Genomic DNA, 14,814 nt, shown 5'->3' with positions numbered 1-14,814 from the left:
AAATTGATTATGTGTTTGTAAGGAATAACTTTACTGCAATCTCTACTACCACAATCATAACCATAATCAAAGTGTAGATAAATGCGTAAATACAACCATGTAAATTATTAATTAATTATTAAGTTAACTCCGGAGCTCATACAATAAATGATTTTATTCTAAACATTTATTCTGAAAATATTAACCGGATATACACCAACAAAGAAGAACACTCAGGAAGTTAGCTAGCCCGGCAAACAAACCGGTGCCAGAGGGAAAAACCGGATAAAAAGAAAATATGCGAAGGTGAATAAGAGTTCGTGTTGCCTTTTTAAAGACGTTTAATCTGCTGTTTATTTCAAGACGCTGACTTTGACGCGGTGATGTAGAGTCAACATAAATAAAGGTGAGTGTGTTACTGTCAAATCAAATCAACTCGTGCTTGTGTCCTGAGCAAACCATCAACGAAACAAGCACGATGAGTGCAAAAAAAGAAACAATAATTTGCATGTTGTGTCTTGGTATCCCAGGTTTAGACTGTGGCTTACTCTGTTTTTCTGCCCTCTACTAATGTTATAGTCCTGATTTTAGAGCGGATTCTTTCTGTAACGTTACACTAAATGAACTTAAATATGTCAGCCAGTCAGTTGTACTGAGAAAATTAACTGGCCACAATGTAAATAATCAGTTAATAGTTTAAGCAGAAAGGCCACATTTTCACTGTTTCCAGCTAGTCAAATGTGATTGTTTTATGGCTTTATTTTCTTCTATGATAGTGGTCCTTACTATTCTGGGTTTTGGTTTTGTCCCATTGGCCAAACAAGCTACTGACTATTGACTATACAATTAATTGACTTATCAATAGAATTATGGGCAGACTAATACATCATTGTTATTTGCAACCCTATGTCTGCAGGCCCCATATACAACCGGGCTCTCTGTCCGATGATTCAGCAGGATGATACCTAACTGACCTACCATAGTGAACCTTATTGGCATGCCTCTCTGCCTCGCTGTTCACCAAGATCCAAACATGCCGCTCCAGTTTGTCTATAGCAAGGAGGACTTTGTCAAAGGTGTGTGTCGGAGAAGCGGAAACAGCCTTGGGATGGCATCTCCGCCAACAAAGTTTGACAGAACCATCCAAGCCGGCTGGACAGACAGGATGAACAGGGGACTCTTTCGCTACCATCTGGGTGATTTACAAACACGCATCCTGCCGGGCCTGTGTGGCTATGTGGCCCAGCTGAATGTTCAAAGAGGAATAGAGAGAAGAAAGCCTCAGGAGATACTGAGCATTCAGCAGGAGTTCAGTGCCAAGCAGTTTAATTTTAACAAAATCAATCCAGAAGAAATAATATGTGAGATGGTAAAGGACACTGAGGGGGTAAATGAAAAGGGACAGCTGCATCAACAATGCAGGATGGTTGTGCTGGTTAACGTCAGCCCTTTGGAGTTTGGGCATTGTCTCTTTGTTCCAGATCCCTCACGCTGTTTCCCACAGGTCCTTACAAGGTTCGCCATCCAGGCTGGCATTGAATCTGTGCTCCTTAGTGCCGATGCTGGCTTCCGTGTGGGGTTCAACAGTCTTGGAGCATTTGCGTCTGTCAATCATTTGCACCTACATGGGTATTACCTGGACCATGAGCTCAAGGTAGAATCTATGGCAGTCAAGCCGCTGGTTCCTGCAGAGGGGTTTTATTGCTTATTGGACTTTCCTGGTGGCTTTTTGTTTTACACAGAATCAGAGTGGGTGGAGAAAGTTGCCAGAGCCATCTGTAAAGTGACAGACTTTCTTGTGGAGTGTAACATTGCTCACAACCTGTTCTTGACTAGAGGATGTCCACCCTGTGATCACATGCAGAAAGAAGAGGATCGCTGTTCAAGAAAAGGTGTTCGTATCGTTTTGTGGCCCAGAGTATCATGCTTCGGGGCCAAGGAGGAGTCTGCCTTCAATGTTGCTCTCTGTGAGCTGGCTGGACATTTACCATTTAAGAACAAGAAGGACTATGAGCTTACAACTGAGAAAGACGTAATAGATATCATCCAGAGGTATCTTTTGCCTGATGCACAGTTTCACACGTTGGAACAACAGCTTATTTCTCATTTGATGGATTTATAACGAATCAACTAGATTAGACACTACAACGTCTGAAATATGTGTTTTTGGTGACATCAAGCGATGTCATTTCATTTAGAAAAATATATCTTCACACTGGATTATACTTTAGGAGCTATGTTATCTCCTTTTGTGGTGTACAAAAATACCTTCCAACATAATTTATCAATGATAGTATATTTAATAGACTAATGAAAGTGTTGTATTAAAACTGGTTTCAAATAAATTGCCAAAAGTATTTTAACCATAAATGTATAAGTTTAACTTTTGTGTGCCTTTTTGTCAAAGCAGGAGAAGCACATGTGTACTTGATAATGTTATTAATGGCTGCATTCTGTAGTCTTCCCTCTACCAACCTTAAACTAAACCTAAACAAACAGAAATAAAGCCAAAAACAACAGGTCACAAACAACCTGCTGCATCCATGGCTAGAAGGTGGGCAAGAGGCAAAACATCCCAAGCCCTCTTTACTGGCTCTTCCCTCAATCAGACCAGATGTGATACACCTGAGAGAAGAACAGAAGCCATCGTGAGTCACATGCACATCATAACCAGCAGTGGGAGAGTTTAACAGTTGCTTTCTGTAGTGTATTCCAGAAAGCAGGTTTAATAACTTTGACTCCAACCCTGAACTTTGAGTTGATGAATGCATTCTTGGTAAATGACAAAAGTCATCATCAATGGAGTGCTGATTCTATGATTAACCACGGCAACAGATAAAAAGCAGAGTCTCCATTTTAATCCAGTGGATGTACAGATATTAATGCATGTATATGCAGGCTGTGCACATTTATCTCTAAAAGAAGAGTCAGAATGGGGAAAGGTGTGTCAATAAGTTAACACAAAGTTTTATTCAGTGTTGTCCATTACTGCATCATTTACCAGACATTTAATAAAGTGGTGGAATCTGACTATATATTAGCCTGTATAACATTTTTAAATATATTTGTTCAGCTTTTATCTGACAGCAACTGAAGATAAAAACATTTTTAACTATATATATATTGTAAACTAACAATCTGATAAAGTAATGACATGTTTGGTGATTTACACTTGAAAAGACCTCGAGGTTAAAATACAGCAGATCTAAAATTTTAGGCATGTATTTGGATGGCTCAAAAGCTGTGATTGGCCGCGCTGATGGAACAGAATTACTTACTATTAGATTATATGTTCATTTGTGTGACCAGGATTGTGGTGCAGCAGCAGAATGTAGTTAGAAAGTAAGGTTTTTTTTTAATACTGTGTATAGTCCTACATGCAGCCTATTTAAACTCACTTTATAACTAGTTATCCATTGATCTGTCTGTAAAGCTACATACCTATTTTTACAATTTAAACTGAGATCACACAATATGTACAATAAACATTTCACTGGAACAGCTCTGAAAACTGGCAGCTATATTGTGTGCAGAGTCAGTGTTATTAAAAAAGGACATGCAGTTTTATTCTGAGCTGTCAAGCTGTGAAATATTTAAATGAGAGGCCAAAAACCACTGTTTAAAGAATTGACAGCACATAAAAGTGGTAAGTTTAGATAGTCCTGAGTAACAAACTAATATCCAACCAGGATTTAGTTTCTGACATACAATAAATCTTTGTTAACTATTGCGCTTTGATACATACTGAATCAATGAGGAAATTAAACTGTGTCTGGCTCTGTCAGAGGGAGGAGACGGAGACACAGGGTTTATTGAAAAGAGGTTCACAGTTTTTTTTTTTATTGAATTGAAATCTTTATTTCGAACATGCAAGAGAAAGTATATAAAAAATAATATAAAACAATGTTTAAAAACATAGGAGGAAAAAAAGAACAGATGAGCAGCAAACAAAGTACCCTTCTGTCCTGTGTTAGCATACTTCTATCACATGCGAAAAGGAGTAGGAAGAAGTAAAACTTACGTACTCCTACCCCTTTATTCTTACATTCCTTCAATTTACAATATTTATATTTATTATTAATGTTGTTATATATCTATATATACAGTGGGTACGGAAAGTTTATGATTTCAATACTTATGACCATGTGATATTTCAGTTTTTCTTTTTTAATAAATTTGCTAAAATTTCTACATTTCTGTTTTTTTCTGTCAAGATGGGGTGCTGAGTGTACATTACTGAGAAATAAAATGAACTTTTTTGATTTTTGGAAAATGGCTGCAATGAAACAAAGAGTGAAAAATTTAAAGGGGTCTGAATACTTTCTGTACCCACTGTAGAAAAGGATATATACACCTCTCTCTCTCTCTCTCCATGCACATACATATATACATACATATATACACATACACACATATTTTTCTATATACACAATATTAAAGTGACCACTGACAAGTATTTATTTATTTAACCTCGATTATGTACTTATTCAAACAGCAAAAAATACAACAAAACAAAACAAACAAAAGACAAAAAAAAGTTTAAGTTACCCCCCTTTCTGAAACTGAAAACCCAGAGTTTCCATCATCTCAAGGTTAACTATTAACTCAGAGTTATTACTAAACCCACTTTCTGGAAAACATCCCTGGATGTTGTAGTGTTGTAGCAACAGGAAACAGGGGCAAGGGTGGGATCATTTAACAGAAGATTTGTGTAAGCTGAAAATCACTGGTGATGCTGACAACAGTGAGTTGAACAAGCCCAGTGGAAAATGTTTCTGCTCATCAGAAATAAACCATCTTCCTATTTGGAGATTACTGAATTCTGACCTGTTTCTCCTAACCCACCCCTCCCCACCACCACCACCCCCCATTTAGGAAATAATAAACTAAAGAATAAATGCAAATGATGCTGTCCAGTTTGATAATAACAGTAGAGACACAAGAAAAGGAGGGGTTCTTTTGCTGTGCTCATAGCTGAGTTTAGGCTTGAATTTGATCACTAAGACACATTTCTAAAATTGTGCAGGCGCATTTATATGGGAATCAAGTTTTCTTTTGGATCTCATCAACAACCTTCAGACAAATAAAGGTCAGTGGAGTGGGAGAAAAAAAAGAGAATTTTAAGATCTTAAATTAGCATCGAGAAAAGACAAGAGGAAAGTTGTTTCTCCTCCCTCATTACCACCAGTGACTTTCCCAGATAATAAGGGTTAAAAAGGAGAGAAGAAAACCTTAGGCATAGGTAACTCACATGCTACACAAATAACACGTTTCATGTTAAATCTGTGCAGCATGTGTCTAACATGCATTATGCATTGAAGCGTGGCATGTAAACATGAATGATATGTTATTTGTTTACTACCAAACATGGATTCAATGTGTCTTTCCCTTATTCAAAAGAAAATATTTGCTTCAAAAGCTGCTTCAACAAGCCTGACAGTGGTGCTCAGATCAAATGGGATCAACTCTTCACATCGTCCCTGAAGAGCACATCATCTGCCAGAATTACATCACCAAGGTGGCAACGCTAAGCCGAGCAGTAGGATCAATGAGCACAGATGCCTGCTCACTCATTTTAATGAGGTTCCTCATTGGTTTTCACACAACCAGTGCTGCAACAAAACTGTATAGCGTTAATGCCATCAAACTTTGATACAGGATACTGCATACTCCAGGTTACGATAAACGTTCCTTATAGCACTTTTAAAAATCCCTTTGCGCAACAATTTTGCAGCAATAAAAGCTAAAACTGTTTTTAAGACAACATGCAATTTTGTAGCAAATATACTATTACATATTGGTTAGTTATTTTCATGCAATTTGTACAATTTATTTTACAAATCTCTGTTTGGTATTTTTTTACTCATAAAATGATGCCTCATCTCTTCTGTGCGCTAAGTAGCTACAGCACGTGTTTCTTGGGACAGAGGTTTTCAGTTTTGATTAGAAAACAAACACTGTCTAGCTTGTTAGTGTCGCCTTTAATAGAGGTAAGTGAGGATATGTACCGTGTCCAACGAGTCACCTTCATGACCGTCATCCTGTCACACCTCCAGGGCTTGTTGTAGCCAGTCAGCCAACCATGCATAGACTGTTTGATGACAAATATGATTCATGCTGTGTCTTGTTGAGTATGTAATGTGACCTCTACAGTGATTACTCAAAAGGTGAAATGTTCACTTACACCTACAGCTACATCATACATACTATATGACAATTTGTAACTATCAGAGCCGTTAAAATGCATCCTATCAATCTCAAAATGCTGGAAATACATGCATGTTTCATGACCTTGCCTTTTTATCATGATATAATAATGCTGGCTTTCATCAGTTGAAATATTTTAAAGATTACACCTTGTAGTTTGCAGATTACTTTCTTTCACTTTATTTCCTCATATTTCTTAGGGTGCGGCTAAAGCATGAAATGGGGATTTTCATTGACAGTAAAGGTTTTTGTCCATTTTGCAACTTTTCCCTTAAGTGTGATGCATCATAGAATGTGCTACATGAGGTTTACTGATGTCACAGTACATGATTTCTGCTCCTCCTTTGAAGAATGAGGAGAGGGAGACAGCTATGCATTGAGTGTTACCATACCTTAATCATTGACAATTGTGTGAAATTGTAATAGCGGCGCTCATTCATTAAGCAGCGACAGTAGGCTTCAAATGTGTTGCTAGAGACTGGTTTTAAGCTCTAAGATTGGTTTTCCCATCCAAAAACCGATAAGGTTGCACTTCCCCATAGCTAAAGAATAAATCTGTTTTATATCTGTGGTAAAATCCAAAAGACTTGCGGCAATCACACGAAGGCTGCCTGTTAGTCTTTGTCTTCCTAATACAGCAAATTACATTTGGAGTAAAAAAAACAAAAACATTGTTGAGCGCTGCAGGGCCATTTCAATGAGCATTAGAGGTAGCGTTATATGGACGTTGGAAAATAAATACCCATTTAAAATGATTTAATGATGACTTTAAGACTTAAATTTTGATTTTGAAATTTTAGACTTTTTAAGACCCCGCTGAAACCCTACAGGACATCTACCTGACAGGTGCTGTTATCAGAGCAGCTCCTTTAATCTGGAGATCACAATGTTTCATTGTCCTAGTGACAGAAAGTGACAGTGAATCTCAGAGGAGGAAAATATCCTGGCAGTAAAAGTACAGTGTCGGTGTGTCAGGTAATAAATGCTTCTCCAGACCAACAAAAGTCTGTTCCCAAACATCTCCCCTTCAGACTGGAAGCTGAGCAGCAAGCTAACAGAACGTCTTTTTGTTCAATTTATATTCAATTTATAAAAAGTAACAAGCTGCTGTATTTTATTCCAGCATACCTGTCCAGCTGAGAGAAAAGAGGTGTTCAGCTCTGTCCTGAACACAGACTGAACATCCATGGGCTACCATATTTGGGTCACACATAGCGACTTGTCAATCACAAGGTAGCCCCGCCCTAAAGCCTGGACATCGTGCTGTGTTGAAGAACACTTGAAACTAGCGACTGAGACCATAAACTCATTAGGAAAGTGTTTACTGAGGTAATAAATCAGCTGAGAAGTATCCACATTTTCTCATAGACTTCTATACGATCCAGTGGAGTCGCCCCCTGCTGGTTGTTAGAAAGAATGCAGGTTTGAGGCTTCACTTTTCAAACCTGGAGGTTCCTGCTTGGTGAAGACACAAAGCTGCTTCCTGGTTTCACAAATCAGACACATTAAATATCAAATTTTCCGTTGTAGTTTTGAAACGGATCAATCAAAGAGCAAGACTCAGATTCAGGTTGTCCTCACACAGAGGAGCAGGTGGAGGTGGGGTTATGTACTGAGGCGCTGCTGGAGGCGCTCTCCTCCTTGTTGTTGGTGGGCGGTGCTGCTCCTTTCCAGGAGAGATTCGAGGAGGCCGGAGCCTTAGGGCGGGACTTGGGAGGCTTGGTCTGGGAATCCTCGTACTCCTCCGCCCGGGCAAACAGGTTGCTGAACCTGCGGGAGGAGGAAGTGATATCATCAGCCGCCGCAGTGATGTCACCCGTTAGTGTGTGAGTGAGTGCGTGCGAACCTCATCTTGTGGACCTCGTCACTGCTGGCCTGAGCGGCCAGTTCAGAAGTGCTTTCAGGAGTTTGTACATGAGTTACATAAACATTTAGCTGACACTTTTATTCAAAGATATTTACAATAGCTATATATGTCAGAGGTCGCACGCCACTGGAGCAACTAGGGGTAAAGTGTCCTGCTCATTCTTTGTGTGTTTACTTGCTGAGCTGCAGCAGTGGGATACTTCCTTCCAACAGTAAACCTACACAAGGACCTAACAACAATATCCATTTAATTTTTTTAACTAGACTGATTAAGCCTTATTTAGCTTCAACTAAACTTAGCCTCCTAAAATCCTGTGTTCTCATATGGGGAATTTAGGTTTTGAGATCCATGCACCATATGTTCATTCTGCTCAACTTAGACCTATTGTGCTCATTAGTGGGCACATGCCTGTTCCCTCTAGGGTCACTTGCCATCCATGTTCTGATGTCTGTTTCTTCTTTGTTACACATTGGATACACATAATCTTTTCTTTTTTTAAATGTATGCCCTGTTCAAAGACAATGCTACTACTATAAATACACACAGAATCAAAGCCCAGGTCTTAGGAGGTTTGGGAAACATTTTTCATGAAAGGAGAAGGGTGGATTTGTCCCTAATTTCTAACAATTTGGCCATGCCTATGAAGGGGATGCTAATAGCCAACAATAACCTTTTCACTGTGCACATCATATTTTAACATTGTTTTGAGATAGACTACAAAAAAACACAAACCTATCCTTTCATGTCTTTAAACCTGTCAGTTGCTGGAAGAGGTATTCGAGTTAGTTTTCCGTAGTACATTTCATTTTACTTAGGGCTGAACCCAAATAGTCGAAGGTTCGATGCTTCAATGAGCTGAGCCTGATTCGACTGTCAATCTCACAGTCAAACCTTCGCAGCGAAAGGATCATGTCATTTTGGCGATATGGGGGTGCTCAACATCTGATTTTACATAGAACTACCAGTTTTCTCCCAATAAGTTAATATACAGCCTATTACAATATACATTTCAATGTTTAATGCTGTAAATAAACATGTAAAAAGAATAAAACTTTCAATAAATGTTTTTAAAGTGCGTGAATAAATCCAAAATTGTAGTGGCAGAAGAGGAACACTAGCTGTAGAGACCGAGCCCCATCTTCAATGATGTTGTGCAGAGTTGTCCGCACCTCACGGGACTTTCAAATAATTTATCACCTTCAATGAACCACACAAAGAATATTATAACGTTTTTAAATTGCCGGCAAGGAACCGCAACGTGCATGCAGTTGTCGGCAGCATGGTAAACTCTGCACAAGACCGGTGAATGGCAGGCGAGAGAGAAAGAAAAAGAGAGAAAGAAGGGTCTTCAAAAAGCGTCAGTTTAACTGGAAATTTACAGTCTAAGTTGAATGAATAGAGACTGCAGCTTCTCAAGATTAAAGCAGAGCTAAACACACATGATTCGACTATTAGTCGACTATAGGCAGGACTTGACGATTCTGATTCAACTATGTAAATCCTTAGTCAGGGACAGCCCTAATATTGCTTGTCGTTGATATTGACATTTCCGTGAGTACACTGAGTACTTACATTGCTGGTTTTGAAGACGTCAGTCATCCTCTAGCAGGTTCACTGGGAGGCCACGGGGGTCGGATGGCATCTCATGTGTACCTTGTGTTGTGCCTAGATCGACAATCAAAATAATTATTATTATACAAATGTTTTTACAGCACATCAAGCCATAAAGTGTAACAGTTCTACCAATGTAATTCTAAAATAATATTAATATTGATAGCAATAACAACAAATCCATCAAACTGCAACTACTAAAAGACAAGTCGAATTTTAACAAACACAGTGACTCAAACAATAGGTGAGAAATAGAAGCTAACTATAACCTTAAACATGACAATAGAAGAGATTTGGAAGCTAGTGCACTAGGGCTGGACCCAAATATTCGACTATTCCTTCATTGGGTTGGTTTTCAATTTTAGGATGTGGAGATTCGCACAAGCATCTACAGTTCTGTCCCGCACAACGCTGCACACACACCAGCTTGCACTGCCCTTTTCAGTTTCTCTCTTGCTGTATAATACAGCAACAGACACATACAGGCTGCTATCTGCCCGCTTTCAACTTTCATTGTCAGCCGTATGTTTTACTGCCTGAAAAACACAGCTCGCGTTTTGAACTTTTTCACCCACGATTCTGTGGTAACAACCGCAGGTGAGCTGTTTGTGGAGAAGGCCTATAGTACAATACATACATATAATACGTATAATACGTCTCTCTCTGTTTGTGTCTCTGCAAATGTCAGTAGACCGTATGGCAACAGATCACGGATGGAGTTGGTCTCTTGGTCGGATAGAAAAATAAAAAGTCATGCTCAGCACATAAAATCTGAGCAAAATTGAAGATTTTCTGTCTTGGGTTATGTGTTCAGGGCAGCCTAAGAATTTAAAAATAAGCTTGTAAATGGCTTTTAAAGTAATCATGTACCAGAAAAATAAATTCAAATGAGAAATGAAAATTGAAAGTAGATGGCTCTATCCTCCTAGTCATTACAAGACAATATCATAATAAAATTTCACTATTATAGTACAGAGGTCCTAATCTGTATTGACCGACCATTATGTGATCAACATTGTTGCTACGGCAGGTCATAAATCCTGAGGATCTCTGCAGGGCCTCTGCTCTCTTGGCCTTCTGCCTGTACAGGGCAATCAGTTGTGGTGTGTATCTCTCAAGCTAGCAGTAGAATTGGTTGCATAGGTTCAACATTTGTAAAGTGATGAACTCAGCAAATACCTGCAAACACACTAATGTATGCAGATTAATGGTTTCCAACTTGGGCCTTGACAGAAAAACATAATGCTTCAATTACTTGTTTTAAGCAGGATGGCTGGCTATATGGGAAAAATAATATTTTTTTCCAGAGAAATGGACATGGACCGCTGCATTGACAAGAAAAGAAAATGCAGGGTCATCTTGCAAATTTCTTTAACCTAACTTAGGTTTTGCTGCATCAAAATGAAAGATTATGTGGCTAAGAATTGAGTTAGCCAATCAAATATCTTTTAAACTAGACTAATTGTATAATATTTCATCATTTAGCTTCTATCTGTAGCAACATTCTCACACCAACACAGACCCTTGTGTTTTTTCTCAACAGTGCCATTTTTGGTCTGAACAGGGTTGAGACAGAATTTCAGTCAGGTACTAAATAGTTTAAGAACCATAAAGTCTATGTCATTCAACCATCTCATCATAAGTTTATAACAGCCTTTAACAGAGCCTACAGTGAAAAATGTTTACACTTAATGCTGTAATAGATCTACAGTTTCCTCAGCTTTTGATTACTGCCAATCATTTCTGAAAGAAATCTATGAGAATTTTAAATTGCTAAATATACATATTCATTATCAAATCTCAGTCACAGCTCGACAAAAACAATACAATATCCCTCCTATGTCTCAAGTCAGGGCTAAAATATCTTCTTTCATGTTAAAATGTCATCCACTGTGAAATGTTGCTGGCTCCAGTTCTAGCAATGTGGTATTTTTTATATCCTCAGTATGTCTGATTAGCAAGCCGGCAATTGACGCAGAAATATGCACATTGCTAACATACCTTGGATAGCTTTTGATTAGTTTACAAAATAAAGGCCATGTAATCACGTCTCACAAACATGTGATATGGGCATGGAGTTTATTGTTGTGATAAATGTATTTAGTCTTCAAGACTTAGTTACCAGTTTATTTGGTACATCTAGCTAAATTTAATGCAGGCTAATCCAACATTTCTGCAATAAATCCTCCCTTCATAAAAATGATAATGTTCAGTTTTTGTTGCGTGTTTCTGATATTTTGTCTATCCCATTTATATCAGTGAGGCCATGCTAAATAAAACAGACTTAGCTGTTTATATCGCAATACAGTTCACCAGACCACAAACTACATCTGCCAAAATTAACCAGTAATAATCCATCCATCAGCAACCGCTTATCCTGCATACAGGGTCGCGGGGGGCTGGAGCCAATCCCAATTTACATTGGGCGAAAGGCGGGGTACACCCTGGACAGGTCGCCAGTCCATCGCAGGGCCAACAATATTTAATTTAAATAAAAACTGAATATTCCTCACCAACTTTCATTACCGCAGTAGAAAAATATTCCTTTACAAATACATATTACAGTCACTTCAGATGAGGCAACTTGTGTCTGCAATTGAAGAGCTGAGGTGTTTATTGAGTTCACTGCTAATAAAATGAAACATTCAGCCATGCATCAACACTATTTCAGGTTACATCTTGCCAAAATGTCTTTCAAGCTCGAGGAAACTCAGCGCTCAGGTACTATTGAGAGGACAGATTTATTAAAACAGATTACAACAGATATAAGTTAAATACTAGAACTGCAAGCAGTTGTAAACGGGGTCCAGCCTCCCGGCGCAAGCCGCCTGTTCACCAACCCAGTGTCTTTAAGAAATTTAAATAATGCCTTCCTGGTGATTCTTATTCCCTTTTCTTCTCCTTCTGTTCCCAATATCCCCATCAGATTCCATTCCCGCCCTGCTTCCTGAACCTATCTTGAAATATCTGTCGTTCCAACTAAAACAATATGCAGTGCAAAATGATATGTTCAACATTTTCTTTAACCCCACAGTTTTCACTATTCCTTTTCCCCAATAAAAACAAGGTGCCATTCAGTCCTGTGTGATCTACTCTCAGTCTTGTCATTATAATTTCCTCCCGCCTGGTCCTTTCGCTATAATTTTCAGTACTGACAGACTTTTGTATTTTATAGTAACTCCTTCCTTTCCTGTCTTCCTCCCACCATTTCTGCCATATGTCAGTACCTTTCTTCTTAATGACTGTTTTTCTTTCTCCTTTTCCTAGCGGTATTTGAACTGTTATTTCCTTTTATTATGCCTCTTTTGCTAGTTTGTCTTCAATCTCATTTCCATTTACTACCTCATGAGCTGGCACCCAGCAAAACTGAACATCTATCCCTCCCCGATGTAATCTTAACAAGCTGTGAAACATTTCTATCAGTAGGTATTCTCTGACAGATGTCATTGACTGAATGCTTTTAATAACTTCTAAGGAGTCTGTGCATAATATCACCCCATCAGGTCTGACCTCTTCAACCCACTGTAATGCTATGATGACTGCCACTATTTCTGCTGTATATATGGATAGCCTATCTGATAATCGTTTTGAGATATTTGTTTTGAATTCTGGTATATGTATTCCAATTCCCACACATTCCTGTTTGTTTTTAGATCCATCTGTATAGATTTTTAGATAATTATGGTAACTGTTTTTCAGATAGCTGCTTTTCCGTATTCCCACTTCCTCTATTCTCCATCCTCTTTTCTTTTTCAGTATACTAAAATCTGTTTTTACGTCTGGATAGAGCCAAGGTGGAATGTTACTGACTGGATTGGATGTGGTGAAATCTAATGCTTCCATTCTGTATTCCCTGACTCTCTTTTCCCCCGTCCATCCAAACCCATGACCCCGAAACTTGAAATATTCCCAACAATCCTTTGTTATCTCCTTTGCAGGATTTTCTTTCCCAGTTCCTTTCAATCTGACCCAATATGCTAGCGGTAGTTTCTCTCTTCTTAACTCCAGTGGTGTCTCTCCAGCTTCTATGAGTATTGTGTTAATGGGAGTTGTCCTACTGGCTCCAATGCATAATCGTAAAGCTCTGTATTGTAATTTATAAATTTTTTCCAATGTTGTTTTTGCTGCTGCATCATATACTATGCAACCATAATCTATTGATGACCTCATGCATGCTCTATATATGTCAATTAGTGACTGTTTATCTGCACCCCAGTCCATCCCGCCACCGCTCTCAGTAAATTAACAACTTGTTTGCATTTAGTTTCCAATTGCTTTATGTGTGTTTTCCATGTGTACTTACTATCAAACCACAATCCCAAATACTTAAATTCATTTACTTTTTCCATTGGCTGCTGATATAGTAAAAGCTTTTCTACATGACACTTTCGCTTGTTTGTGAACACCATATAACAGGATTTACTTGTTGATATTTTAAATCCCCACTTGAATGACCACTTCTCTACTTTCCCTATTGCTTTCCTAATGTTCTCTAACATATACAGTATGTCTCATCCATATGGCCCCATCATCTGCATATAATGCTGATTTGATGTGTCCATCTAAATCTGAAAATATATCATTAATCATAATGTTGAATTTCTCTCGAATTTTGTAAATTAGTTATTAATTAACAGTTTTTCACTCAACATTGGGCAAGGGACTTACCGTTTGGTGGGCGTGTCAGAGGTGTTACCCAATCAGCTGCAACACATTTGTAAACACAGTTGTGGTTAAAAATGCAGTAAAAATAAGCGCGCTTGCATAAACATCTGTGTGTACAAGGTACCACCGTTTCAGTTCCAAAATATGTTTTGCTATGTTTTGTCCGCTGAATTAAGTCTAGATCCAATGGTGACGTCAAGGTCCTCCAGTCGCGCCCTCACTCACGTCACGCCCCCTTGATATTTCAGCAACATTTGGCGCCATCTTTGGTGACGTACGAACCTGGAATGTCACGCGTGTTGCGGCAACAAGGGCTTTGGGAAAAAAGAAAAGGAGCGACGACGTCCTGTATCAAACATCCCGTCATAGGACTGTGGTAAGTCTCTCCTACTTATTAAACCATTGTTTTGTATTTTAACAGAAGCAGTGTTGTAGAATAACTTGATATTGATGTTCACCATAAACTCCAGCTTGCTGGTTTTATC

The 14,814-nt window shown here is 38.6% G+C and overlaps 1 protein-coding gene and 1 long non-coding RNA gene across 2 annotated transcripts; one reads left to right on the top strand and one right to left on the bottom strand.

The window, feature by feature from the left end:
• Window positions 1-171: 171 nt before the first annotated feature.
• On the top strand, window positions 172-2,349 carry gdpgp1 (GDP-D-glucose phosphorylase 1). The gene is made up of 2 exons (XM_046036297.1): window positions 172-385; window positions 896-2,349. The coding sequence occupies exon 2, from the start codon at window positions 977-979 to the stop codon at window positions 2,099-2,101; it is 1,125 nt and encodes a 374-aa protein (XP_045892253.1). The 5' UTR covers window positions 172-385; window positions 896-976; the 3' UTR covers window positions 2,102-2,349.
• Window positions 2,350-7,675: 5,326 nt separating this feature from the next.
• LOC123962107 lies at window positions 7,676-14,459 on the bottom strand. The gene is made up of 3 exons (XR_006822860.1): window positions 14,333-14,459; window positions 9,626-9,718; window positions 7,676-7,956 (listed from the first exon to the last, which is right to left on the bottom strand). It is a non-coding gene; the product is annotated as an uncharacterized LOC123962107 (long non-coding RNA).
• Window positions 14,460-14,814: the final 355 nt, after the last annotated feature.

This window comes from Micropterus dolomieu, linkage group LG22 (genome assembly GCF_021292245.1).
Source record: "Micropterus dolomieu isolate WLL.071019.BEF.003 ecotype Adirondacks linkage group LG22, ASM2129224v1, whole genome shotgun sequence".
NCBI lineage: Eukaryota > Metazoa > Chordata > Actinopteri > Centrarchiformes > Centrarchidae > Micropterus > Micropterus dolomieu.
The sequence above is the reverse complement of the archived record's forward strand: the minus strand, read 5'-3'. Positions and strand labels throughout refer to the sequence as shown.

Bases quoted from the DNA above. Each gene is read 5' to 3' on its own strand.
- gdpgp1 (XM_046036297.1), top strand. From the start codon at position 977: ATGCCTCTCTGCCTCGCTGTTCACCAAGATCCAAACATGCCGCTCCAG.